We start from the raw sequence: 26,798 nt of genomic DNA, 5'->3' as shown, positions 1-26,798 counted from the left end.
GAGGTACCTGGAGTGAAGGGCCCTGGGTGCGGAGTGACCACCCCACCAGGGACTTGACACCTCCACGATGTGCTCTGCCTGGACTCAGGCATGAGGTGCAGGAGGTGGCTGACTTGTAGACCTGACAACTCCAGCTCTGTGGAGGCCACTTCCCTGCTCCTGAGGACCACTATCCCCCTGCCCCTGGCCCAGGGGAGCACCACTCCCCTGGCTCTGCCCAAGGGAGCATTACCCTTGGGGAGCACTACTTCCCTGCCCCTGGCCTTGGGAGCATCACCCCCCGGGCCCTGGCCCTGGGGAGCATCACTGGCCCTGCCCCTGCCCCTGCCCCAGCGGAGCATCACCCCCTGCCCCTGGCCCAGGGGAGTACCACCTCCCTGCCTCTGGCCCTGAGGAGCATTACCTCCCCACTGCCCCATCCTGGCCCAGGGAAGCAGCCCCTAACCTTTCCTTGCGACTTCATTTCATTGCCCCTTAAGTATCAGGAGAAACGTTAATGACACCATAAAACCCAGAGCTCCATAAAAGCCGTTTCTGTAGATTTATAGCCGTTGGCTCATTGGAAGGCAGGGCCTGGGCTCCACCTGCCTCATCCCCACAGCCCCTGATTTACTGTGAGCTCCAGACTTCCAGGACCTGCTGGGCTCATTCTCTAAATCACAGCAGCTCTTTATAGGGTGTGTAATTAACCTGCTGATTTTCTGCGGGGCAGGGACACCCTGCAGCCCTGGGCCTCCCCTGACTCCCAAGCGCCCCAGCCTCAGGGCCTGCCGCCCAGGCAGCTCTACATCTGAGGGGCTGTACACTTCCAGGTGGTCACATCCCGATGCCTGGGAGTGTTTCCCTGGGGGAACCCTGCTGTCCTCAGGTCCCTGGTCACAGCACACCCTATACTGTGCCTTCCTCCCACAGGCTGGGCGGTCTCAGCTTATCAACCACTCCTGGAGTGCACCTTGCTGAGCCAGCAGCACACTGGCCAGGAGCTGTGCCAGCGTTGGGACCCAGCTAGGGACAGAGTGGGCAGACCTGCCAACACGGGGGGTGTCTGGTTACAATACACTATGTGGCACAGGGTGGGACTGGGGAGAGTGAGGGCCAGGAACCCTCACTAGTGGGTGAGGTAAAGGGAGAGGGGCCTGGCTCAGGGCCCCCCATTTGGAGCCTCCTTTCATGCCTGAGAGCCCCCAGGCAGCTGGGGTCTCCCTGCCTCGTAGCCTCTTGTCACAGCCACCAGGCAGCCCTTCTGTTTCCAAATTATGTGCGTTATTCATGGTCTTCTCCCCTAAGAGTTTCTTCGAATGTTTCCTGGAGAAGATCCCATAATTAATGTGCCAGCTGCTTGCAACTTAACCCCCCACGGCTGCTGCACGGGAGTGACAGGTGGTGGCAGGGTTGGGCCCAGACTGCTGCTAGGGCCGTGGAGGTTCCTTTGTGTACATTTGGCCCTGGCATGAGCAGATGTGTGTGCTGGTCCCTGGTGTCTACCAAGTGGGCATGAGAGCCAGAAGCAACCCAGGTGACCCTTGTCTCGTAGGAGTGGGCAGGGTGAGGGCAAGTGGGGGGCCTGTGTGTGTGTGTAAATGTGTGTGTATGTGTGTGTGCATGTGTGTGGGTGTGTGTGCGCATGTTCCAGAGGTAGGGCATGTGGCTTCTACGTGCACCTGCCCCGTGAGTAGCTCGTGCGTGACTCTTTATGAGAGAAGAGTATGTGCTGTGTCCTCTTGTGTGCTGACACGTGTCTGCACGGTGGTGTTTCTGTGTGGCTGTGGTGGGGCGAGGCACATCTGCGCCTGTGTGTCTGCACGTATGTGCACGTGGGTGCCTGCGTGCCATGTGTATGTCTGCATGAAAGTGACCAGCGTGGCACAGTGCCTCTTTTGTGCATGGCTGACAGCAGGCATGCCACGTGTCCCTGTGTGTGCCCTGGAGCCCCTGCTGCTTGTGTTTTCTGTAAGTGAGGCCTCAAGCTCAGCAGGGCTCACGTCCCCAATGGTGTTCCCGCACTAGGTGACTCAGGGCAATTGTTGTCTGACCTGCTTTATAGGCCATACTTAAAGGGATTTAAGTCTGTGAGGTTTGCCCCCAGAAAATCCCCAACTATTGCTCATCCTCAACAGCTTCTGTCCCAGTAGTTTTTGGGCAGTGCCCCCAGCACACTGTCAGATGCTCCTTAGTGTCTTGAGATTAGTTGGAAAGTATTTTCCTCCGTTCGGCTCCATGCAGCTGGGGACATGATGACCCATCTGCCTCTGAAGCAGCACTGGGGGGTTCCCTTATTAGGGGGCACTGAGGGTCTGGATGCCTGTTGAGGCTGGAGTCCAGCCCCACCCTCCCACCCTCCCACCCCGAGTGTGATGCATGGAGTGTCCTGGAAGGGCCCCGTGCTTGCAGAGGCAGAACAATGGTGAGCCCACTGGCAACCACCAGTGATGAGCCAGGGAGGTCTCGGGCCCCTTCATGTGGATGCTGTCACCATGGTAATAACCCCCCAACCTCAGAGGACCCGGCCCAGGTGCTCTTGGAGGGGCTGAGCTGGGCTCCGCAGGAGCAGGCAGGCTAGTCTGTGGATCCCCTCCCTTCCCAGGACCATCCTGGGCTCCTTCTCTGGTGCCTGTGCCCGCCCTGCACCCCACCCTGCCCGGCAGCAGCCAGTGTCCTCAGCCCCCCTCCTCTGTGCCCGCAATATATAATGTGTATTCCCTCCTCCCTGCAACAACTGGTGCTGGAAAGAACCAAATGGCCTGTGTCCCACAGGCCTCACAGTGCCATGGAGAAGATGGTGAATAGATCAAAAAAGTGCCGCTTCTAGTTGGAGGTGGTGAATGCAGCGGCAACATGGTGGTAGGGAGGGGCGAGGCCGGGGTGCAGGGGCACGAATGTGAGCAGTGGGCAGGGGAAGGAAGGCCTCAGCCATACCAGTGACATGGGAAACAGTGCAAAGGCCCTGCAGTGGGGGGGAGTCTGCCTTCCTGTGTGAAGCAAGGGGCAAGGGGATGCAGGGGGAGGTGAGGGCCTGGTAGGGCTCTCACTTTGACTCCATTGGAGTTGCCAGCGGAGCAGGGCAGCCTAGGGAGGAAGGGGCATCTATCTGCCTCCTCCCCAGGCCAGGCGACTGGAAGGCCGAGGGTGTGTGTGAGCCAGCCAGCCTCTGGCCAGGTGCAGAAGGGCACAGGATGCCCACCGGCTCATCTGGGCTGGGCAGTGTGCCTCTACAGCTGCCAGGGCAGTAGCCCCTTGTAATCGGCCAGTTGGTTGATCACCTTTGGGAGATTTCTAGAAATTGATTGTAAAATTTTGGTTGGCCTGCAGACAGCTAATTTCCTTGTACCTCCTGTCATAGCAGCAGCTTTCTGTCCCAGAGTCCAGCTGGTCCCGAAGCCTCAGGGCCTTGGAAGAGGGCGGCCAAGGCCACGGGGCCATGGAGGGGGTGCCACGGGGCAGTGGAGGGGGGCGGCTCTGGCCTGCTCTGTATCCCCGGCTGTGCCTCAGTGCTGGGCCGCAGGCCAGAGCTAAATGAGCCCCTGGCCCCAACCAAGCCAGCACTGCGCTGATAGGCTCCGAAGTCTAGGCAATCCCATGGCCCGGGCCACAGTTAGGGAAGCTTCCTTCACTGCCATACCTGAGCCTCCCTGTGTGGTCCTTGAGCAGGCTGCCTGGGCTGTGACCAGGGTCCTGGGCACAAGCGTCAGGAGGAAGCAGTATTGCTGCTGTGGCTCCCACACCCTCTCATCACAGTCACCAAACCCAATGGCACTTAAGGGATGGGGCCAAGGCCCATTTCTCAGCAGGAGGGTGCCCACCCTTTGTAAGATGGACATACCACACAGCAGAGCCCCTTACCTGTTCCGACGGGGCTCTCCTTACCTGGGGCAGTGGGCACAGCAGGCTTCTGCTGGTGAAGCAGGGGTGCAAGCACATGTGACACCTAATGGCCCTCAACAAACATTTGGGGCTGTGCCTGGCCCTGTCTGGGTGCCTCCACGAATGAGACTCACCTGAGCTCCAGCTGGAAGAGCAGTGACTGCCACCACCAGAGGCCGCATGTGCATGACTCAGCATACATGTGGGCTCCTCCCTGGTGTCCGTGCAGCCCATGTATGCTCCACTGACAACCTGAGCACACATGCAGCCGTGTGGCCTTGGGCCACCCCTTCCTCTTGGGGATGGTGGTCGTAGCTCCTGGCTCTCCACTTGGTTTCCCACCCTTGGTCACCTGCTCCTAGCAGGACGGGTGTGGCTGTACCTTCTGGAGGCCCAGGTATGGGGCTCACAGGGCTGAGTCCAGGTGGGACCTGTGCTTGGGGCAGCAAAGCAGGTGGCCCCCTGGGGACAGGGAATGGAGCTTGAGGTAACTGGATGGGTGCATGCAGGCCACTCGTTAGGTTTGCCCTCTTGAGCCGGGGATGTTTGTGGTTAAAGGTGGGGTGGGATGCAGCATGAGACAGGGGTGGGCTTGGGTCCCAGGGAGGTGCTAGATGGCAGGAGGGTGGGTAGACAACGTGCAGCGAATCCCTGGCCAGCTGTACTCTGTGGGAGGCTGGCGGGGAGGTGCCTGAGGTGCCTCTAGCTGTCCTGAGACCTCTTTGCTCCCCAGCAGTGGCCCAGCACTCAGCGTCCCCAGCCATCTCCCTGAACAGCATTGGCCTTTGCTGACCCACTCAGTGCTGGCAGGGCCCTGATGCCTCGATGCAGGCTCTGTCTTTATGAGGCAGGTTTATGACATCCATTACCCTGCTCCTTGGGCCACTTCCGAGCGGCCGTAATTTGTACAAAAGCAATAAAAGCCAGTCAGCCTCTCCCCGGAGTCAGGGAGCTGCATTCTCCTCGTGACCTCTGAGCACCGGGCAGCCCTGTTGGGCACGGCGGGCGTGTGTCCAGAGCACCGTGTCCTTCCCTGTGATGCAGCCCCAGCCCGGCTCCTGTTGGAGGATCCCCTGCCCACCCATCCGTGCGCCCACCCATGCACCCACCCTTCACTCAGCCCACCTTCTAGGGCTCTGGGATGCAGCCATGGCGGGGGTCAGGGCACGTCGGCCCCAGCCTGTTCGCACCACCTCCTCGGGCCTGTTGTGAGGTCCTGAAAGTGGCCCCGGGGTATATCCAAGAGTACTCCCAGGAGAGCCGGCCACTGTGGCGACAGGGGAAGGTGTGGCCCGGCACACTTGGGCTAGCCCTTTATTGCTCTGCTGCCCAGTGGATGTGGCCCCCACCCCCTGCAGCTAGGTAGAAGGTTCTTCCTGAAAGGGGGCAGGGCGGTGAACTGCTGTGTACCCACAGATAAAGCAGGACGAGCAGAGTGAACAGATAAGTAGGTGACTGCACGGTGCCGTAGCTGGTGCAGGTGCTGAGGAGAAAGATAAACCAGGCGGAGGGGTACAGGTGTCCGGAGGAGGGGTGCCGGTGCCCGGGGGAGGTGGAGGGGTGTGGGTGTGGAGGAGGAGGAGGGGCAGGGTGCCCGGTCTCTGGGCCATACCCTGCATGAGCAGACTCTGGAGGCAGCTGTGTGTCTGGCAGGCGCTGCCTGACTGGGCAGTCACAGGGGCACATTCCTGTTGATGATCTTTCCAAGGCCCTTCTGTGTGGGTCTTTCCCTGTCCCCTTGCCCCGCTGTCCCAGATAGAGTCAGCCTGGCCAGGGCAGAGTGTGCACTAGGCACTCTGGGGTCACGTGCCCTTCCCCCCTTGGGTGCTGGGGACTCACCTTCCCGATTGGAGAAACTTCCCACCCCCACCCCTTTGGCCAGATGCTGGGGGCGGGGAGGAGTGGTCCCCGGGAGGGCTCCCTGCCCCACCCTGCTGCTGTTCTGTCCAGCCATCCCCGTGCATGGAGGCGAGCTGCGTGTGCACCCGGCGGCAGGCGTGCAGGAGCCCCCACAGGTCACAGTCAGGTCAAGTCCACACACACACCAGGGCAGCCCCTGGGCCCTCCCAGCCCTGAGATCCAGGTCCTTGAGCCATGAAGGGTCAATATGCGGCCCTGTAGGATGGCTGGGACCTCACCTGCCGCTGTGAGAACAGGTGTCAGAGCTGCCTGCAAAGGTCATGCGGGGCTCCCGGGTGCCAGAGTGTGGGACGGGGATGGGGTACAAGACGCCACTTACTCCCGTCCCCCTTGCGGTCCTCCCTTTGGGTCTACGGCCCTGCAGAGTCGTGTCCCTAGAGTGAGGGACAGCGGGGCAAGGTTGAGCAAGGGTCTCAGCTGTGGGGGAGGAATGTGGGGCTGCCCTGGGGCCAGAGGACCTCGGTTTTCTCTGTAAGACGGCTGGAACGTGGAAACAGTGAATGAGCATCCTGGGTGTTTGCCGCTCCAGCACCACCCCACACCATTGTACCCCCACAGGGTGCCCATCCCTGAAGCGCCACCTGTCCCAGGAAGGCCCCATCCTCTGGGGGTGCAAGCAGGACAAATCTCTGGGTCCCCGCCCTAGTGGGCAGACAGAGGGAGGAAACCGATCCGTCAGTGGCAGGTGCTTTCAGTGTTGGTTGCCAGGACGGGGGTGGGTGCTGGGAGTGACTGTGCCTGTGGTCAGAGAGGAGCTGGCAGGCAACATCAGGCCAAGAGCAAATTCTAGGTCAGGACTCAGTGGAAGTGGAAGGGGCCACCCCCAGGGCTGAAAGGGAGGCAGCCTTCAGGTAAGGCTAATCCCAACAGCCCAAATACATCCAGCCCATTGGCACTTCTCTGGGCAGGTCACCTATGGGAGATTTGGGGTTCAGTCAGCAACAGGGGCATTGGGTTCTGAGAGGCGTCCAGTGCGTCAGGGCACTCTACTCCAGCTGGGGGCCTGGAACCCTGGACTACGGTCATCCACGCCTTGGGGTCACACAGGTCACACATTTCTTGTGCTGCCATCCGACTGAGGATTGGATTTAGTGGCAAGAGAGCATATGTTTGTGAGAAACCAACTGGTCTCCATAGTGTTTTCCACCCATCTTTACAATCCCTGCCTCCCATGATTTAATTTCAAACTGGCCACGGGCTGCCCACTGGAGCTGAGGAGCAGGCAGCAGCCCACCAGGTGTCACGGAACAACTGGGCAGGCGTGGGGTCAGGCGCATGGGTGGGCAACAGGTTTGGGCCTGCCTCGGTCACTTTGCAGGGACTGCCAGGAAAAGCCACCCCAGATGCCCCCCTGCACCCCTGTCACTGAACACTCCAGCCTCTGCACAGGGTCCTTCCCCTCACTCACTCCATTGGGAAGACCTTGCCACATTCTAGAAGCTGCTGCCTGCTGAGGGTTCTTGTCCTGTTCCATCTCAGTGCTCTAGGGAATTCCATGCCCCTGGCATCTGCCAGGTTCCCTTGAGGACTTTTGGCTGGGGGAATGTGAGGCTCAGCCTCGGACAGCACGGCTACCTCGCAGTGTCCTCTTGGCTGGGACTGCACACAGTGTGGACTCCAGGAGGGGGTGTGGGGACCACCAAAGCCCCCTTGTCTGCTAGCTCCTCCCGTGGAGCCCCCAGGCAGCAGCCAGCCTACGGCCTGCCCACCCCAACCCCAGCACTGCCCCCATGGGATGCCTTATGGGGCAGGGCAGCTGGCGCACCCCATTCCTGCCTGGCCTGGGGTGTGGGCAGCCCCTGCCACCCCCTTAGTAGGGGGTCACTGTGGCTTCCCACCTCTGCCAGCGTCCTGCCTTCCTTTCCTTTTCCCACTCCTGCATTCAGCCTCCCGTCGAGGCCCCCTTCCTGCCGGGACTCTGGGATTAGGAGTTACTCAGCCGTGCAGGCCCCAGCCACTGGAAGCAGCCCAGGGCCCACACTCCCAGGCAGCTCACGCCTGGAGACCAGGCCACACTCATGTCCCCAGAGGCTGGACACAGACTCTCTGGACAAGCCCCCAAGGAGCCTTCACGGTGGTGGCCACATGCGCCAGGAGCTACAGCTGGAGGGGGAGCAGGCCTGGGCACACAGGTGGGCAACAGGCTGGGTGACAGGCTGGGCTGCTGGGAGCCAGGTACCAGTCGGAAGCTGAAATTCAATTATGTGGACCACGCAGAGCTGCTAGGGTGCAGAAGGTTAGGAATTAGTGTTAACACTGTTCTGGTTAAGACGTTTTGTGTTGTTAAATAATTCATAAGGCAGTTAGCACTTTGAGGGTGACAGCAGGAGAATATATTAATACAGTCGACTTGAGAAAGGTCAGCGCACGCGGCGGGACTGCGGCCCATCTTTTATTCATTCTCTGACACAGGCTCGTTAATTATTCCAGCCCAGCAAGGGCTAGTGGGAGAGCCACTAATAAGGAAAAGGGAGCGTGGGCTTGATGTCTGACGCGCTGTTTGGAGGGTTTGGAGGAAGAAACGGACCAAGGGACCAGTACGGCCCCTGAGGTGGGAGTGGAGGGTCCCTGCTGTCCCCCTTGAGGCTCAGGTGGGGCCATGCCGGGTCGGAAGAAGCTCATGAGTGGAAAGTGGTGGTCATTTGCAGTCTCTGAGTATTTATTGAGCACTTACTGCCCATGACAGTTGGCTCCAGAGCTCAGAGGACTGAAGAAAACCCAGAAATCCCTGCTCTCGTGGAGACCGTAGAGGGAAGGGCAGGTGGGAGACGGGCAAGGAGTAAATGTGTAGCCCGTCAGAGCAAAAGTGCAGAGTGGATGGAGCAGGAGGGGAGAGAATGTGGAGGAGCCATCAGGCTGGGGTCCAGAGGTGCCCCAGAGCACCCAGGGGGATAGCGTTCACACAGGCCCAGGAGCATGACCATGTGTGGGGGCAGGAGCCTGTGTGTGACAGTGAGCATATTGTATGTGTGCAGGCGGGTGTGTGCAGGTGCATCCTGCAGGTGGGGGAAGGCAGGGCTAGTCGGGGGGGGGGGGGGGGTTGCTGTGAGGCCAGGAGCTGCTGGTAGGAGTAGAGGGGCCCAGAGCAGGGTGTGGTAGGGTGCAGGGGCGCCCTGGGAGGCTCACACTCCCAAGAAGGACAGGGCTGCCCCAGCTACGGTGGGAGGTGACATCCCAGCACAGCCAGTAGCCAGGGCTTCAGGCTTCCATCCGTCCAGGCAGGAGTGTCCTCCGTGCCCACTGTTGCCTTGGGGTGCTCCCAGAGTGTCCTCCTCCTGGATAGGTGAACTCGGACAAGTTATCCCACAAAACAATGCCCAGTTCTCCCTGATACCTTTGGTAACTGCAACCAGAGAATATTTAAAGTCATTTCTGTTTTTCACAGTGTGCTGTGGGATGGCCTTCACTGTGAAACCCAGAATACCCTCCGAGGTGCTGCCTCCTTGAGACCCCGCATCGGGAGCAGGATGATAGGGCAGTTCAGACATGGTCAGAGCCCAAGTCATCCCTCCATCCGTGCATGCATTATTCCACCCGTCTATCCGTCTGTCCATGTATTCACTCCCTCCCAGCTCTGTCTGGATACTGTGTGGACCACACTAAGTCATTCATCCATCTGTCTGTCCGTCTGTCCATCCATCTTTGCATTCATTCCCTGAAGGCTCTGTCTGGGTTCTGCGTGCACCACCCTAAGTCATCCATCAGTCCATCCATCTATCTGTCAGTCCATCCATGCATGCACTCGTTCCCTGCTGCTGCATACACCACACTAAGTCACTCATGCACCCTTCCATCCATCCATGCATTCTGTCCAGGGGCAGCAAGGCAGGTCACATGGGCCAAGTAGTAGAAGGATTAATTCTGTTGCAGGTCCTCTTGAGATTTGGAGGGTTAGAGCGGTGGCTTCTTTCAGGCTGGCTTTCCCTCTGACCAGTCACTGGCTATGCCCAACACCGTGCCCCAGACTCTCCCCTCTGATGTGAGATTGTGCAGAGGCTGCAGTGTTTCCAGCCTCAGCTCAGGCTTGGGACTCAGGGATAGTCCCAGGCTGCCCCCAGGCCCCAAGCTGTGTCACCATGGGCTGCCTTCAGAGACTGCTATCAGCCATGACTCAAAATGCAGGAGGAGGCCTGGGAGCAGGAGGCAGGGACACCAACCCACTCATCTCTCAGGGCCCCACAAGCCCACTGTCCAGCTGCAGGGCCATCTCCTGTCTCTGTATGGTGGCCTGTGCAGGGCTCTCTCAGAGCTCCAAACCTCTGCCCACAAGGATCTCCATATCGTACCTAAGATGCAGACACACAGGGTGGGCACAGGCTGGCACCCCCCACCCCTCTCCGGCCACTCTAAATGAGCACGCTGGGGAGGGCAGGTTTTGGCCCCATCTGTCCTTACTGTCTCCATCTGTGACAGTAACGTGGCTCTGCCCTTCCCCTCCCAAGTGCGCCTGCGTGGCGCCAGCTGCATGGCTCTGCTAAGTGGGTCTCGCTCACCATCAGCCCGTTAGGCAGTCCACACTTGGGCTATTAGGCTGCAGTAACTTAATTGCTCACTAATTGGGTAATTAGTGCTTTGTTTTGCTTTAAAGCCTAAACACTCATAAAAAGTGAATTAGCTGAGTAAACAAGAATGGGATTATCAGGGTCCCCATCCAGCTATCGTGCATAATTAATCAGGCTCACTGTGACTTTCTGGACCGACGTGGCCTGGGGCTGTTCACAGTCATACTGGGGCCCCAGCCCTATCCCAACTGCTCTGACGGAGTCCCTGGCATGAGGTCCTTACCCGAAGGGCCAGACTGAAACTGGGTTCCAGAGCTCATGCACCCATTCCCCTAGGTGGACTCCTATTTTGCCTTAGTTTCCCCATCCATAAGCAGGTGGGTCTGTGGTGGGGCCTGAGTTGTATAGAAGCGGCCTCAGTGAGCAAATGGGCCCTCAGTCCCACCCCCCGTAGTGCCCTGGGTCTCCCACCAATGGGATGTGGGGCTCCCCTCCCCTGCCTGCCCTGCAGTCCCAGGGCTGCCGCCCACACAGCCCAACCCCAGGTTCTAGTGCTGGGCTCCTGTCTGTGGGCCGCGTGGCTGCCAGCAAGGCCCTTCACCTTCTGGGCCTCCACTTTCTTGTCTGTGAAGTGGCGGGCGCGGCTCCCACCTGGTGCAGTGTGCCCGGCTCTGGCAGCTGTGGTTCAACCCATCAGATACAGTCACCCACCCAGCTGATCTCATGGCCACCCCAGGCACGGACCAGACTGTAGCCCCCACCTTGCTCCCGATACCCCGGCCCACGAGGTCTCGGGTCACTGCCCAGCATCTGTGGTGCTCATGTACACAGCTGGAGTGTGACGAGGGTGAAACATCAGCCTGACTGCTGATGGTGAGGGACATGCCCTGGGCTTCCTGCTGTCTGTTCACGGCTCCTTGCTTTAGCCAACTTGCTTAACAGGCATGGGTTCTATATCCCAGTGGAGCATGTACAGCAGGATGGTGAGGACCTGCGTCCTTCTCCGTGGAGGACAGATACCCACATGGGCAGGCAAGGCGGCCACTCTCCTCCCTGAGGTTCTTCCAAGGCACCACCGGGGAGCAGAATGTTTAATAAGCTGGAGCTGACCCCCACAAGGGGCCATGGGAAGCACAGACATGTCCTGGGAGCGTGGCCAGCGCTCCTGCGCCACGTGCATAAGGACAGGTAGCCTGTATCGGGTCACCTGGGTGCACAGTGCCATGCATGCACTGGGATACTTGGCAGGACGCCCTGGGGAAAAGCACCACTGGACAGGATGCCCAGATACTCATGTAGGGAAGCCTCATAGCATGCCGTGACATGTCTTGGAACATGCACATACATGACGGGCCAGCTGGGCTTGCACACACAGGCATGAGCCACGAGAATAGGCCCAATGGAAACAGCCCACATTGAGGATTTGTGCCTCCTGAAATTCCCCAGGCGTCCTCAGAGTATACAGGAAGTGCATATGCACACTTCAAACCATGTGACATGACCTAGCCCGCAGTGTGGTATCCACACTGACTGTCCAGCAGCTCATGCTTTCTTTTCTGCCCTCATGCTCAGGTGGGCTGCATAGAATGTTTCATTGTCTTCTACCCACACACAGACCATAGACCCTGCTGATTTTTTTAGTTTGCATCTGCTCAGGCCTTTGCAGGCAGCTGTGTCCTTCAAGAGTAAGTCTCGAGCTGGTGAGAAGTCCAGGCCTCCGTGGTCTCTGGGCAGCTCTAAGCAGGGCCTCTGTAGGCAGCATCCCAGATTGTGCACTGTGGCTAGAGCAGAAACCTGGCCCAGTCCCGAGCACCAGGCCATGTGCCACCACCTTTCAGCCCTCTCTGACCCCTGTTCTGAGTGGGGTCACCTGGGTGGGAAGCTGGGGGGAGGCAGAAGCAGAGCCAGGAGTGGCTTTCAGTGCCTGTCTCCGTGGCATGAAGAGGTCCCACAGGGAGCAAGAGGACCCTGCCCCTGCTCCCTGCCTCTCCTCCCCATTCTTTGTGGGGATCTCTGGGCCAGACCCAGGGGCTCGATGGAGCATCTGATGGGAGCAGTGGGCTCAGTGTCAGGGACTCTCAGCCCATGAATTTTTCATGCCTTTGTTTGAAAAATGGGAGACGGGAAGCCTTGCTATAAGGTCTGCCGTGAAGCAGTAATTAACGTTCACACTGAGAGGAGAACCAGGTACACTTCTCTTGCTGCTCCATGACTGTGTTGATTTGTGTCTCCCAATTCTGGAGGGTGACAAGCAGCCCCCACCCAAGCAAGTAGCTGCCCAGGTTTCTGGAAGAGGCCTGGGGATAGAGGCCAAGACCCCAGACAACCTGTGCAGGTGCTCCTTGGGGAGCAAGGCACTGTCAGGTGAGAGGTGTCTGTGTCCAGACCATTTAGGGGGCTAGATGCCTCCACGAGCTGTTCAAGTGATATGAAGGAAGAGGCTGAGGCAGGTGTGGTGATGGTAAAGATGATGATGGTGAGGATGGTGATAGTGATGATGGTGTTGATGATAATAGTGATAATGTGATGCCGGTAGCGATGATGGTGATGAAGCTGTCGTCACGCTGTATGTCATGCTGAGTACCCAGCACTGTCCTAGTGCTTTGCACATATTCATACTCATTGAAGCTGCACAACACTCTGTAGGTAGGTTTTTGTCTGTGTTTTGCAGAAGTAAACTGAGGCATGGAGAGGTCAAGGGGTTTGCCCATGTCTTGGCCTCCCCACTGTAGCCAGCGCTGCTCCTTGGGGGTTGGAGTCATCCTCTGCTCCATGGACGCCCCCCTCAGGGTTACACCCACCGGGGCCGCCCAGTCCAGTTCTACCCTGTGAAGGTCACCTCGCTCAAGCAGCTCCTGCGAGACAGATGTGGCTCTTTTTCCCTCCTTGTCCTGATTAATTGCCTCATTCAGTTCTGGCTCTATTGCAGTTAAACATTAATTCAGTGGGACTTAATAACGTGAATTCATTTACGACATGGCCTTGTGCTGGCTGACAGGGTGTGCGGTTGGGTTAATTATAGGGCCCAGGCACTCCTGGAAAGCACCCTCACTCAACCTCAATTGGTGGGTCATTAAGCTGTGGGGAGAGGTGTGAAACAGCCAGGCTGGGAGGTCCCGGGCACCCCGAGCTGCGGTCCTGCAGCTCACACACAAGGCCCAGCCTCCCAGCAAGTGCTCCGTGCCACGGATCAGGCAGAAAGTTGCAGTGTCACAGGGGCTCTTGACCCCCACGGTTCCCCTCCAGGGCTCCCACCCCTCTCTGCCTGCACACAGACGCTGGCATGCCCAGGCCCCCCTGGCCGAGCTCTGTCCGAGCGCGGCAGGACAGGACGATGACACTCCCGGCCCCTCACCCCTCCAGCCTCGTCTTGAACACTCCCATCTTGGGCTTCAGCCACTCTGCCCTCTCCCTGCCCCTCGGAGCTCTTAACTGTTGTGCGGTCAGGACTGTGTGCACCCACACGTCCCCTCTGCCATCTGTAAAAGGACACCACTGCCTGGGGTCCATGGGGCTGAGGGGGTAGGAATCTTGCCACCCCATCACCCAGGGTCACTTCCAGCTGCAGTGGGGTGGGGAAAGCAAGGGGCACATCTGTACAACTCCATGAACCTTGCCACCAAGCGCACCCTGCCCTCACACTGCAGTGGCAGGGCAGAGCACCCCTCCCCTGCACTAACCAGCAGCATGCGGGGCTGACGGGGCCCGTCACCCTCATGTGTGGCCCAGGAGATTATTTTCAGTGGCAGAATTCATTTGACACGACAGATAGTAATTGTGGTTGCTAGGAAGGGATTATTTTTCTTTATATTCTTTTAGGGGGAAAATTGCCGTGGTTTCTAGAAGAGCAGCCTGTCTTTTTAAAGCTCTGCTTACTGAAAATGGAAACAAAGATTTGTTTGCACAATTACCAACCCTTCTTTAACCAGCTGAGCTAACATGCCCAGGGGTTCATACCCAGACTGTAGGGGCACACGAGGCATGGGGAGGCGGTGGCCCTCTCAAGGGCGGTGCTGTGGCCACAGGCCTGGCCTGACCACCTCGTCTGTCCGAGTGATCTGGGTGCCCCCCTCGGTAGAGCTGGGGCTGCTGAGGCTGGGCTTCCCCATCTGTGGGCATGTGGACTGTGGTGTGTCTCCACTGCCCAGGAGCGCCAGCTCCTCACCTGTCTCCACTGACCTCCCACCTGCAGAGTCCAGCATGTGGGAGGAGGCCTGAGAGGGTCACAGGGTAGCAGCTCTGTCCCAGGACTGGGGGTTGGGGGGGTGAAGCTGCCTCACGTGTAGCCTGGGGTGAGGGGGGGGCTTTGCGGGGAACCCTCACCCAGGGCCTCGCCGGCCTCCAGATCCCTCTCACCCCGCGAGGCTCCTCCCATGACCCCTGCCCCGCCATGGGGTACTGCAGGGTGCTGACTTTCTGTCTCTCTCCCCCTGCAGTGTGACAGCGAGAGTGAAGGGGACGACAAGGTAAGCCCTCCACACCTCCTCCCGAGACCTTCATCCATCCGTCTCTGCCTGGGCATCCTGGGGTGGGGGTGCTGGGGGCAGAGTGGGTGCCATAAACATCACCGGAACAGGTTTCTGCTAATAGTGGTAGCGTGTTAGCCCCTCCTAATTACACTCCTTTTCAGGAGTAATGAAGGTCCCATTAACTCGGGATTTACACGGCTCCTGGAGAGTTTAGCTCAGAAGAAAGCCCAGAGTGGGCCTCCCCAGGGCCCTGGTCACTACCGGCCCCTGAATGTCCTGTGGGGAGCAGGGAGGAGGCCACCCCGACCCCTCGGCCCAGCGGCTGTCCACAGAGCACTTGCTATGTGCTGAGCTCTGAGCAGGCAAGACGCCGTAGGGGCAAGACGCCTGGGCCCAGGCCTGGTACTCTGCTTGTTCCAAGGCCCTGGGGGGCAGGGAGTGTGACTCCCCAACGTATCCTGGGATACCAAGGCATAGAGAGGGTAAGGATCCTGCCCGAGGTCACATAGCTGGACCCCAGGCAGGCTGGGTGCTGTCCCCTGAATAAGTGACCAGCCCAGCTGGGAGAGTGGTAGTTGGTGATGTGGCTATAGGCAATGGCCATGCCCTGGTCGGGGGCCGGTAGGCCAAGAGGAGTGCTGAGTGGGTGAGGAGGACCAGTATCCGCCCATGGGGACAGGGTGTCCCGGCGTGCTTTTGGGAGGACCAAAGGGTCAGCTGAGCACTGGCTTTTAGGCCTGTTTTGTGAAATGGAATGAAGTCCCATTGGGACCTCTGTGCCGTGCGTGACAATGGTTCCCGCTTAGCGTTGGGCAGGCGCTGTCCACGGCATGGACAGCCGGGTGGCCTCTCTCAGCAGACATGAGTAAGTATGGAAAGAGCTGGTAAGCTGCCAGGCGGGATGGGTGTGTGGAGACTGCCCGGGGGCCCGGGAGACCAGCCTGGGCAGCTGGGACGGAGGCCAGAGGCCAGGGCTGAGACAGGAAGCCAGCCCAGAAGTCCTACATGGGGTCCTTACGGGGCTCTGGATCATTTGGGAACAGTGGCTGAAGGGCAGGCAGCTGGGAGTGAATGCCCCTGTCTGGACCCTGGGGCAGAGGAGCTTAGCGGGCACCCCCAGCATCTCTGGGGCCTGTCCTCAGCCTCTCTGAGGAATTAGATGAAGGGCCTCTGGAAGGTGCTGAGCTGACACCTCGCTTCCGGCACCTCCTTTATCTAGAATCCACCTTGCAGAAAGTGCTCTCTGAAGCCAGGGGCTGCTCTGAGGGGAGCTCAGAGGAAGGGCTTTCTGAGGCCCCGAGGCTGCTGGCTGTCCCCACCCAGGGCCCCTGGCTTCCACAGAAGAAACTGAGCTGCTACCCCCACGCTGCTTCCTTCCAGGTGTCAGAGTCCTGACAGCTGCCAGGCCACACCCACCCAGAGCCACTGCCTCCTCCTCTCCCGTAGCCAGAGGGTTGACCCCAGCCCTCCAGGAGCTCCGGGGCCCAGCTTGGCCTGGGCCCTTGGTCACTCTTGGCCCTGGCCGATATCTCCCTCTCCCTCTCAGCCTACTCCTGCTACGAGAGTGGGGACTCTGGGTGGTGGAGACCGGGGGGCGGGAAAGGGCAGGCACTTGGGCGCAGCTCTGACTGTGCCCCAGGGACAAGAGGTCACTTCTGACGTGGCCATCGATGTCCTGGACAGGGCCACCACCAAGGGCTAGCAGGAGGCTGTAGCTGTGGCCTCCTTTGCACTCACACCCACTGGGGAGCCCATAGGCCAGTCCTGAGTGACACTTGAGCACCAGCCCAGCTCAGCCTGGCCAAGGGACGGGGGGGAGCAGGTGTGGGCAGAGGAGCTCACTCTGGATGGGTAGGGGGTGGGGTCTAGAACTCATGAGTCTTGTTTTCCTGGCAATTCCCTGTGCAGCCCAAGGGAGAAACTCCTGCCCAGAGGAACTGGCTAGGGGCTATGTTGGGGCTCACTTCTCTGCTGTGCCAGAGGCAGACCCAGACCCACTTGGCCCAGACCCCCTTCAGGCCACCTCCAGGGCTTGTGGCTGTGGGTCTTAGGGGAGTGATACTGGCTGTGAGGAGTCAGCCTTCCCCACACCTGTGTGCTGGGCCCCCGGTGTGGCCACAATGAGAAGTCTGCACTGGCGATATGGTGCCACATCCTGGCTCCATGGTGGGGCAGGTGGGAGGCCATGCCACCCCCATCCCAGCTTTAGTGTGGCCAGGGCCAGAGGACACAGAACTGCCTCCATGCCCCAGTACCCCCACCTCTTTCATGGGAGATGGAGACCCGTCGTAGGGCTATGGTGAGCTCTGGGTCAGTCGACACAGAGTTGGCAAGCTGCTGTTTGTGGGCAGACATTCCCTTGAAGTCAGATAGAGCTGGACTGTGCTCCAGAAAGCCCCTTGGCTGGAGAGCTAGGGAAAAGGGCACAGGCTTCCTCCGTGGTCACCCGAGTTTGCCTCTCCCATGAGTACCTGGGTCTTCTGTGACAGTAGGGTATGTCCCCGGGCAGCTGGGACGGAGGCCAGAGGCCAGGGCTGAGACTCCACACAACTGACCATGGTGTAGCATGGGCTGGGCAGTGGGTGCTTGGGCTGAGCCCCAAAGCTGCATGATTGCAGGGAGGTCTCGGTGCTTCCCAGAGAGGCCGCCTGGAGCAAGGGCTCTGTGCAGGATAATTTGTCAGCCACTTGGATGCATCTCCGTGTTTCCACCCCTGGGAGGGGTTGGGTCTGGTCAGCCCTGCTGGGCCATTGTGCCTCACCAGGCTCTGTGTGCTGCATGGGCTGCAGGTCTGGAAGCTGTAGCTGGCCACCCCGCCCTCACTGCCTCTCATCTGCTCACAAATCTGGCCCCATCTGAGGCAGAGACCCATACTGCCAGCGCAGTCAATGCCCAGTCCTCAGTCCTGGCTTCCAAGGTACCACACGGCCCCACGTTGGTTGGGAACTGCATCTGGCTGCTATAGTGGAAACTGGATTAGCAGTGGCTTAATAGAGGAGCTTGTATTCTTCACCTGGAAGCCTAGGTGTGGGCCCTCCAGGCTGGCATGGCATGTCCATGGTCATCAGGTTCCTGTCTTTCTGCTTGGCCATCCTTGGTGTGTAGCTTCCTTCCTCACCCCCTTGGCCCATGAAGGCAGCTATTAGCACCAGCCACCTCATATGCATCTCACCTCCCCACAACACTGACCATGCAGAGTGACTGGCAGGAATACTGTTGGTGCAAAATGTCCAGTGGGGCCGGAGCAGAGTGAGAGAGGAAGGTATGAGCATGTGTTCAGCGAGACCACGTTACACGAATCATGGCATGCAGCTGAGGTTTGTCCCAAGGGCAGTGGGGAACCACGATCCCAAGAGCCCCCATCCCTCCAGGCTGCATGGGGACACTAATGATACGCCATGTGGGGTTCCCTCCCTTTCCTAGGCTGGGCTCCAGGGTGATGGGTGATTTCCTGCCCACCCATCAAGAAGCAGGTGCAGCTCAGAAGGGTGCAGTATCCACTCACCCAGAGCTGCCCTCGCTCCAGGACCACTTCCCAGGAGCCTCTGCCCCCCGCAGCACCTACCTCCTTTCTCCGGGGCACGGTCACATGAGGTCCTTCACTCCTTCCAGGAGGAGCTGGTCAGGGGAGGATGGCCCAGTGTCTCCACGGTATTTGCAGGATGGCAAAACCCTGACTTAATAGGGCTTTAAGAACGTGTCAGTGAAAGAGAGGGGCGTCCCCCTGCAGCATGCCCTCACCTGGGGCCCAGCCAGAGGGTGCCTTTTAGACCCTCCTCAGCCCTGGGGTACTCGTGCACCACATGAGGTTGGAATGCTTTGCACTTGTCATGTCCCTTGCTGCGCAGAGGCCTGGAGACAGCAGGACAGGGGACACCCCGGCTACTCTGGGCCTCTGGTGAGGCAGCTGGACAGGCAGGCCGGGCAGGAGGGTGAAAAGCTGCAGCGTAGAGCCCTGGGTCTGTCCATGCTGACCCAACACATGTGCTGGGCCCTGGGGAAAGCGTGGCAGGCAGGCTGCCCCTGGGAAGGTCTCCTCTGGGACAGGGCAGCAGGAAGACCCAGGCTCTCTGTTCCAGCTAGTCTCCTCCTCCATCTGCCAGGGCCTGAGGTCAGATGCAGCTGCACCTCCTGGAGGTCCTGCTGCCCCTGGCTCTAGGCGCAGACACTGGGGACGGTCCACATCCAAGACACAGACACATAGAGACCAGAGGCTGGTGCTCACAGACAGGAAGACCTCTCTGTCTCCTCCCCCTGTGAGTGGCTACCCCCCGCCCCTCCTGATAGACCAGGCTCTGCTCCATGCATGCCCCATGCCTGGCTCTGCAGGCCCCCCCCAACCTGGCCTTCCCCACCACCTTGGCCCTGCTCCAGGCGCTGGCTGCTGGCGGGGAAGGCAGCCTGTGCTGCCAGGCAGCCAGATGGCCCCTCTGCAAGGCTGCGGTTGGTGTCTAACTGCTTTTTTATTGGAAAAATATGGGGTGAAAAATTGTGTGGGGCTCATTAGGCAGCCTCCTGGGCGTGGACTGGCTGCTGTCTGCCCCGTGGCCCAGCCAGGTGGCTGGTTGGCCAGGGTTCTTCCTCACTGCCTCTGGCCACAGCGCTCCCTCAAGGGATGTCTGTCTGGCTGGCCTGTCTGCCAGATCCCCCGTGGGGACATACCCAGTGCTGGGCCTCTGCCGGCTCCTGAGCAGCAGGACCGGGGACAGGGCAGGCAGGCAGCTGGCCAGCTGGGAGGGGCTGGGGTCACCTGTGGGCGCCAGCACTTCCACGGCTGGTCTGCACCCTCTGGACTTCACTTTCTGCTCAGTGGGGGTCATGGGGGTGCCTGCTGTCTAGGTGGGGGTGAGAGCTCCAGGTGCATAGGAAGCACACTGGGGCTGCCTGTCATGAGGCGGCATCCACCCCCTTTAGCTCTTCTGCACCCTGTGTCTACAGTGAACACACCCTGGCCCAAGCTCCTCTGTGCCCCACAGGGCCCGCCTGGCACCTCTGCTTTATCACTACAGTTAGGCTCACAAGGTCCACCTCTGAGGTCCCTGTGAACTTCAGGGAGGGGGCATAGTCCACCTCACAAGCAGCCCTGGGCTGCAGCTCCCTGCCCTGAAGCCAGTGGCCCTTCAGCTGCTGGACCACGTAGGACCCTGGCTCAAAGAGGCCGATGCCCAGGGCAGCAGGGCCAAGGGCCCTCTGAGGACATGTCCTGTAACCCGTTACCGTGGGAGGTCCTGCTGCTCACAGAGGGCTTCCCCCATGTGCCTCTCCCGAACCTGCTCCCAGGAACCTGCCCAGAAGGCTGTGGGGGGCTCTCCTGTCCCCGTCACCTGGCACCCTGCCTCTCCAGGTCCAGTGCTGTGGGGATGATGGTGTGGGGAGCCAGCGCGCCCCAGATAAGCCCAGGTCGAGGCCATCTCATAGGTATAGGGAGTGCCTCAGGGGCGGGGTGGGGGGCAGTGAAGCCAGCCACCCCCCTGAGCCACGCACTCTGGCCGAGGGGCCTTCCCACAGTCTGTCCAAGGCAAGGCCTTTGGCTGTTTGCCTGCCGAAGATGCAGGCAGCACTGGGTGTGGCAGGCAGGGCCCAGTGAGGACCATCAGCTCACCAGGCCCCAGAGAACCCAAAGCAGTATCTGTCCTGCAGCTTGATCCAAGCAAGACATCTGAGGACCAGGAGGGTTCAGTGATGCGCTCACAGGCCCTGGCGGCCCGGCCCGGGGGAGGATCATGCTATGGCATCCGAGCCGAGGGGGTGGGGTGGGGCTAGCACCTGCTGCCATAAGTCATCACGAACTCGGTGGCTCAGAACAGCTCAGGCTTTATAGTTTTGAAGGTCACAAGTCTGAATGGGTGTCACGAGGCCCAAATCAAGGTGTCAGCCTAGCTGGTTCCTTCTAGAGGTTGCAGGGAGACTACAGCTCCTTACTCTTCCAGTTTCCCAGGCTCCAGGCTGCTCCCTCATGTCACTCTGCCCTCTGCCCTCCTGTGACAGCTGCTCTGACCCTCCTCCTCCCTCCTGGAAGGACTCTTTTGGTCTCACTGGGTCCGCCAGGGCCCCACGCTCACCGCCTCCTCACACACTCCTTACCCACGTCTCTGAGTCCCTTGGTTCCTTAGCCCGGGCCCCATGCCACAGCACAGGGTGGAGAGTGCTTTCTATGACCAGGGGTCCCAAAGAAGCAGGTCAGTGTGAGGGAGGCCCGGGTGTTTCAGGCTGCAAGCGATAAACACTTCACAGGAGCCTAAATGAGACAGAGCCTGGGGATCCTGCAGCCACATGATGCCTCGGGCCCGCTGACCTGGGCCAGCCTGCCCCCACCACTGGATGGTGTCATCCACAGCCTTGCCAGGCCCTCCTTGGGTGTGCACAGAGCCTTGCTGGGGCTTGGGGTGGGGGCAGATGCTTCCCAGGGACAGAAAGTGGGGGATGAGCCTTGGCCCCCAGGCACCTGCTGTATGCATCAGAAAGTAGAGGTGCCAGGCAGGCCGAGAAGCTGCCCCTTCTAGCCCGGTGGGAGTAACAGGCCTAGAGGGTGTGGGGGCATCTGTCCCTCCTGCCCACCACCCCCTGGCCCTTCCAGAACAAGCTGAGCAGAACATGGGGGTGTGGGCCTGGGGCCTGCCTGGGTCGGGGCTTAGGGAGAGGCCATCTCCCCTCTGTGTCCAGGGGGTCACAGTCCCTCAGCCCCCACCTGCCCTGCTCACCTCCTAGGCCTCACTGGGTAGGTAGGGGCAGGGCGGGAACCCCAGGGTCTCGGGGCCAGGCCTGGGCTGAGCACACCCAGGCCAGATGTTCTCAGCTCTAGTGAGAACCTGAAGAGATGAGGGGTGGCTGGGGCAGGGGTCAGTGGGGGGGGGGGGGGGGTCCAGACTCCCCATCCTGCCCTACAGACTCCATGCCAGAGACCCCACGCCCACCCTGGCCTCACCATAGGCCTCTGCCCCTTGGGGGCCCCCCAGCAGGACCTGGGGTGACCAGAGGGGAGGGGTTGCAGAGCCAGGCCTGCCTCCCATCTCCCACGTGGTGACAAGTGCCAGGCCACTGCAGGAACCTTAGGGGGATGGTGAACAGCACCCACATCCTTCCCACCTCACACACCTAAGTGTTCACACCACACAATGCCGTCACATGTGTGTATGCTCTGTGCACCCACAGGCACCCACAGGCACCCCTCCTGACATGTGGAGGCCCCACCCTCAGCCCTGTCCTCCGCCCTGTGGCACTCACAGCTTCTGTCTCACCCCAGAGGGATGTGCTGGTCAGGGGGCCTGCCTCCTGCCTCACTGGACCCTAGCACAGATCAGGAACATGTTCACCATGGTTCTGGGGCCAGAATCCAGAATTGAGGTGTGGGCAGGGCACACCTTCCAGGGGAGGGTCCTTCCTGCCTCATCTACCTCGTCCACCTCATCCAGGTGTCCCTGCCTCCACCGTCATGTGGTTTCTCTGTGTCTCCTTAGAGGGAGTCATCGGATTTAGGGCCGCCCGGATCTAGGATGATTTCATTTCAAGATCCTTATCCTTTGTTTTGTTGTTTATTTTAGAGGAAGGGAGAAAGAGAGAAAGGAGGGGGCGTGGGGGAAGACAACCCCAAACGGGCTCTATACCCAGTGCAGAGCTAGAGGCAGGCCTTGACCTTATGACCCTGAGAGTATGACCTGAGCCGAAATCAGTTGGATGCTTAACCGACTGAGCTGCCCAGGCGCCCTGAGATCCTTAATTCCTTGCAGAGACCCTAACCCCACATACGGTCACATTCTGAGGTCCTGGGTGGCCTGTCTCTCGGGGCCACCATTCAGCCTGTGCAGCTGATGCCCTGTCCTGCTCACATCCACCTCCTGGACAGCACAAGCCACGGCGCAGCCGGGCCGTCTAGCTCAGCTCTGTGTCTCAGCTATTTGAGCAGGGTCTGCTTTCACCCTCTGTCAGCCCCTTAGTGAGGTTTGTGGGTCTTTCTGGCTTCTCTTCTCTCCCAGCACTGGGTGCTGCTTAAGCGAGGACCCTCCCTGGTCCCTGCCCCCGCCTCCCCGCCCGCCATGCCCTGGCCTCAGCTGAGCCTGCCAGTCCACTCCCATGAGGTCTGTGTGAGACCAGGAGAACCAAGGCCAGGACCAGGGCCCATGCTGGGTGGTAAGGGAGGGGAGGGCACTCAGGCCCGGCACCCTCTCCCTCCCCCCGAGGCCCCCTAGCCATGACCCCCATCCTCTCCTGGGGGCCCTGTCCCTGTAGCTGGTCGCAGCAGGTGTCCGGTGTTCCTGGCTCAAGGCTGAGGCCTGCATGCCTTCTGCAAACTCTGCCTCCACTTACCACAGAGCGGCAGCCTGGGGGGTGGAGGGTTGGGGGGGCAGGTGCCCCTCACTGCCACCCCTTAGGGGTTCCCAGTGGCCCCCGGGTGTGGGTGGAGCCCCTTCCAGGGCTCCCCGTGATGATGATACCTCCCCTGGTGCTGCCTGTGATGACAGTTATAATACTGGCTTGAGCGTGAGCTCTGCCCTGTTTCCGGGGAAGCCCCTGTGCCCCCTGGCTGCCGCCTCCTCCTCCTCTTGGTCTACCCCTCGTTTCCTCAGCAGATTCAGATTGTTCGGGGCACGGCCGCCTGACTTTCTAAACACGACCAGAGACAGGCCTGCCCTGGGCTCCCAGACTGCAGGGGGAGGCAGTGCAGGGCTCAGAGGTGGTGTCTCTGGGATGATCAGTGCCCAAGGTGGCCTTGGGAAATGAGGACAGGCTTCTCCCGGGGGCCGGGGCTCCTCCTCCTGCTGCTGCTGAGATGGGCCCAGCAGTCCCACTTTGTCCCCACCCACACTGGCCCTGCCAGGGGCAGGGTCCCCAGCCAACTGGGGGGAATGGTTGCAGCCTGGCCTCTGTAGGAGGTGCGGCAATAGAACACACCTCTGGGGGACCCTGGGACTCGTAGCTCGGCTAGTGACGAATACCCAACTTGGTGTCCGTCTGTCCCAAGGAGGGTGGGACCTGTCCAGGGTCATGAAATGACAGAGCTGGGACCCCATCCCTGTCCATGTCCACTGTCACCCTGCCCTCTGCTCCTTCCATACAGCGCTCCAGGCTCCTGTACCCAGTGCCACCTGTCAGCTCTCACAGAACAGTCCCCTCTCCATCATGGGAAAGGCCCCACCACCCACTCCTTTTCACTCCCATGCTGCCTGGCTTGTCATAGCAGCTCCCAGATGGACCCATTGGTCCCCACCCCCACCCCAGCATGTTGTTCCACACAAACAGCCAAGCTCCCTCGGGGCCCTACCAGGTTGTTCTGGCCTCAGGACCTTTGCACTGGCTGCTAGCTATCTGAGAAGAGCTGTTCCCCAGAGTCCCCTCAACTTGGTCCTCCTCATCTGCCAGCTCTGCTCAGCGGCCCCTATTTGGAAGGGCTTCCCTGAAGTCACTCAGCAGCGCACCACTTTTCCCATCTCCTTTGCTGCTCTGAGCACCCCACAGTACTTGTCTTGCCTGTTTGCCTTTGTGTTTGCTGGTGGCTCCTACTAGGCTATAAGTAGGATCCAGGCCTGCTGATGGGCACTTGTGTGCTGACATGCTGGGGGCAGCCTGCTATGCCTCTCATGGGAGTCCTGGATATAACATTAGGGTTTCCTAAATCACCACCAACTTGGTGGCTGAAGACAGCACACACTGGTTATCTCAGTTCTGGAAACATCTCACTGGCTTAAGTCAAGGGGTGGGCCAGGCTTGTCCCTTGGGCGCTCGCTCCAGGGGAGAACTGTTTCCTGTGTCTAACAGCTTCTGAAGGCGCCCACATGCCTAGCTCCTGGTCCTTCCCGGGTCTCCAGGGCCAGCAGGGGGCATCTCCCATCTCCTTCCCTATGAGTACGCTGCCCACCACCCTTCGCCTGCCTCTCCCAGGGTCAGCTGGTCACCCATCAGTCCACTCTGCCCTGTGGGTAACTACTGGCAGAGTCCTGGGCCCTTTTGCTGCTGCACACAGGCTGGTTAGGACACCCCACCGCGTGGACCTTTGCTGCCAGAGGCCTCAGAGCCGGGGCCGTGTGCAGGAGCTCATACCCCTGTGGAGTGTGGTGTGGCAGGGGAGGAGGCCCGGAGGCCCACAGACACTCACCTGTGAGGCAGAGACTCCCCACCACCAGCCCCCGATTGTCCCCCTGGGTCTGGCCCCTGCTACCTTCCCAGAGGAGCTCATGGACACTGCAGTCATACTGCCAGGGTTCAGATTGACAACCGCTGCACCAGCTGATGAACCAGCTCACATCTCTCATTGATAAAATGGGGGTGATGGGGTGTCCTCAGGGATTGCGGGCACGAGGACCCACAGTTTCACAGTCAGGCATATCGCGTGATGTCTGACTCTCGGACAGTGTTTGCTCTCTTTAGGGCAGCAAACAGCGGGACTTAGGGGAATGGTGATCTGCCAGGAGAGGGGAGTACGTGTATTTGGTAAATAATTCAAGCCGAGCAAAAGGCCTAAGGCCCCACCTCGAGTGGCGCTGCTGTCAGCCGCTTCTTCTGTGCCCTGGGAGGCTGCCGGTGACCTGTGCAAGCACGTCCTCCCGGGGTGGTCACTGCCTTTCCTTGGGAAAGACAAGGCGCGGGGCCCGGGGCTGTTGACCGAGGTCGCCCTGCTAGCACCCTCCCTGGGCCACCCAGCCACGGCTTCTCAGGGCCTGGAGCAGGCGCTTGCACGTCCTGTACCTGGGCTGCTGCTGCTGCTGCTGCTTTTTTTTCTAATTCAACTTGCCAACACCCAGTGCTCGGCCGTGCAGCGCGTCTGAGCCGGGGTCCCTGGACGCGCCACCTCCTGGCGCCCCTCCCCGCTCGTCTCCACGGGAGGCCCCGCCGGTGCGCCCTGGGTCGGGGGTGCCCGCGGGTGGCCGGGGTCGGTGGTCGCCCCGGAGGACGTGGAGGACGTGGCGGGGGGTGGTCCGCCTGGCTCCGCGGGGGCCTCTCCCCACCCGCAGCCGGTGGCCGCCGCGTTCCCAGGAGCCGCCCGCCCCGGCTTTGCGGACGCCGAGCCCGAGCCCTGCGGAGGGCGGAGCTTCCGTGGACGAAGCGCGAGCCCCGCCGTCTCGCCTCGCCGCTTGCTGACTCAGTTTCCCCCGTGCACGGGCTTCGGAGCCGCGCGGAGCTTGTCGCGGGCGGGAGGGAGGGTTGGGCGGCTGCATCCGGCCTGCGGCCCCGCGCGGGCAGATCCGCGCCTCGGGGCTGGATTAGTCGGGCCTGCCCGCGCCGCCCGCCCGCCCCGCCCCCTCCGGCCCCCGCCCGCCCCGCCCCCTCCGGCCCCGGGTGCCGCGCGCCCTGAGCCGCCCGGAGCGCGCCGACCCGGCCCCGCGGGCATGCGCGGCCCCGGCCCGGGCTCCGGCTAGGCGGGGAGAGGGGAGAGGAGAGGGCAGGGGAGGGGAGGGGAGAGGGCAGGGGAGAGGGGCACCTCGACGGCGGAGGCGGCGGGCCCGCGTCCACGCCGCCCGCCCCGCCCGAGGACCCGCGGCCACTGCAGGCGGAGGCGGCAGACCCGGGCGCCCGCGCGGTGAGTGCGCGCTGGTGGGTGCGAGGGGGCCGGGCGTTGGGGGCCGGGCGGGAGGGCCCGAGCTCGGGGCGGGCGCCGACCCCGGGAGCTGAGCGCACCGAGACCCCGCGCCCACGTGGCGGCCGGCGGGCGGGGCGCTCCCCGCGGAGGGGCCGGGGCCGGGGCCGGGGCCGGGAAGGCCGGGGAGGGCCGGGGAGGGCCGGGGAGGGCCGGGGAGGCGGGGCGGGGAGGGCCGGGAGGGCGCGCGCTTTTGTCCGCCGGCGGGGACTGGAGCCGGCCCCGGCGCCCCGCGCGCTCACCTGCCCGCCGGCCTCGGCCTCTTTGTCTGGGGCGGGGCGCGGCCGCCGGAGGCTCCGCCGCGTGTCCGAGCCGAGCCGCCCCGCGGGGCGCGTCCTGAAGACAAAGCGCGTCGTGACCCCCGCCCCCGCCCGGGCCCGTCCACGAGGCCGTGAGCCTGCGGCCCGCGCACCCCCCGCTGCATCGCGCCCCTCCCGGCCCGTCCGTGGTGTCGGCCGCTCTGCCCCCAGCCCCGCC

General features: G+C 61.1%; 1 protein-coding gene across 24 annotated transcripts in view; it reads left to right on the top strand.

Moving 5' to 3' along the window:
- Positions 1-26,798, top strand: part of FBRSL1 (fibrosin like 1) — a 77,174-nt gene that overhangs the window by 32,801 nt on the left and 17,575 nt on the right. For all 24 annotated transcript variants that reach the window (XR_011994612.1, XM_072722550.1, XM_072722549.1 and 21 more), the window contains exon 5: positions 14,720-14,749. Coding sequence is in view for 23 of the 24 variants with exons in the window: in XM_072722550.1 (XP_072578651.1) it covers positions 14,720-14,749 (30 nt within the window). In the remaining variant the exon portion in view is untranslated. The remainder of the gene's footprint in view (positions 1-14,719; positions 14,750-26,798) is intronic.

The sequence above is a fragment of the Vulpes vulpes genome, chromosome 10 (assembly GCF_048418805.1).
Source record: "Vulpes vulpes isolate BD-2025 chromosome 10, VulVul3, whole genome shotgun sequence".
NCBI lineage: Eukaryota > Metazoa > Chordata > Mammalia > Carnivora > Canidae > Vulpes > Vulpes vulpes.
The sequence above is the reverse complement of the archived record's forward strand: the minus strand, read 5'-3'. Positions and strand labels throughout refer to the sequence as shown.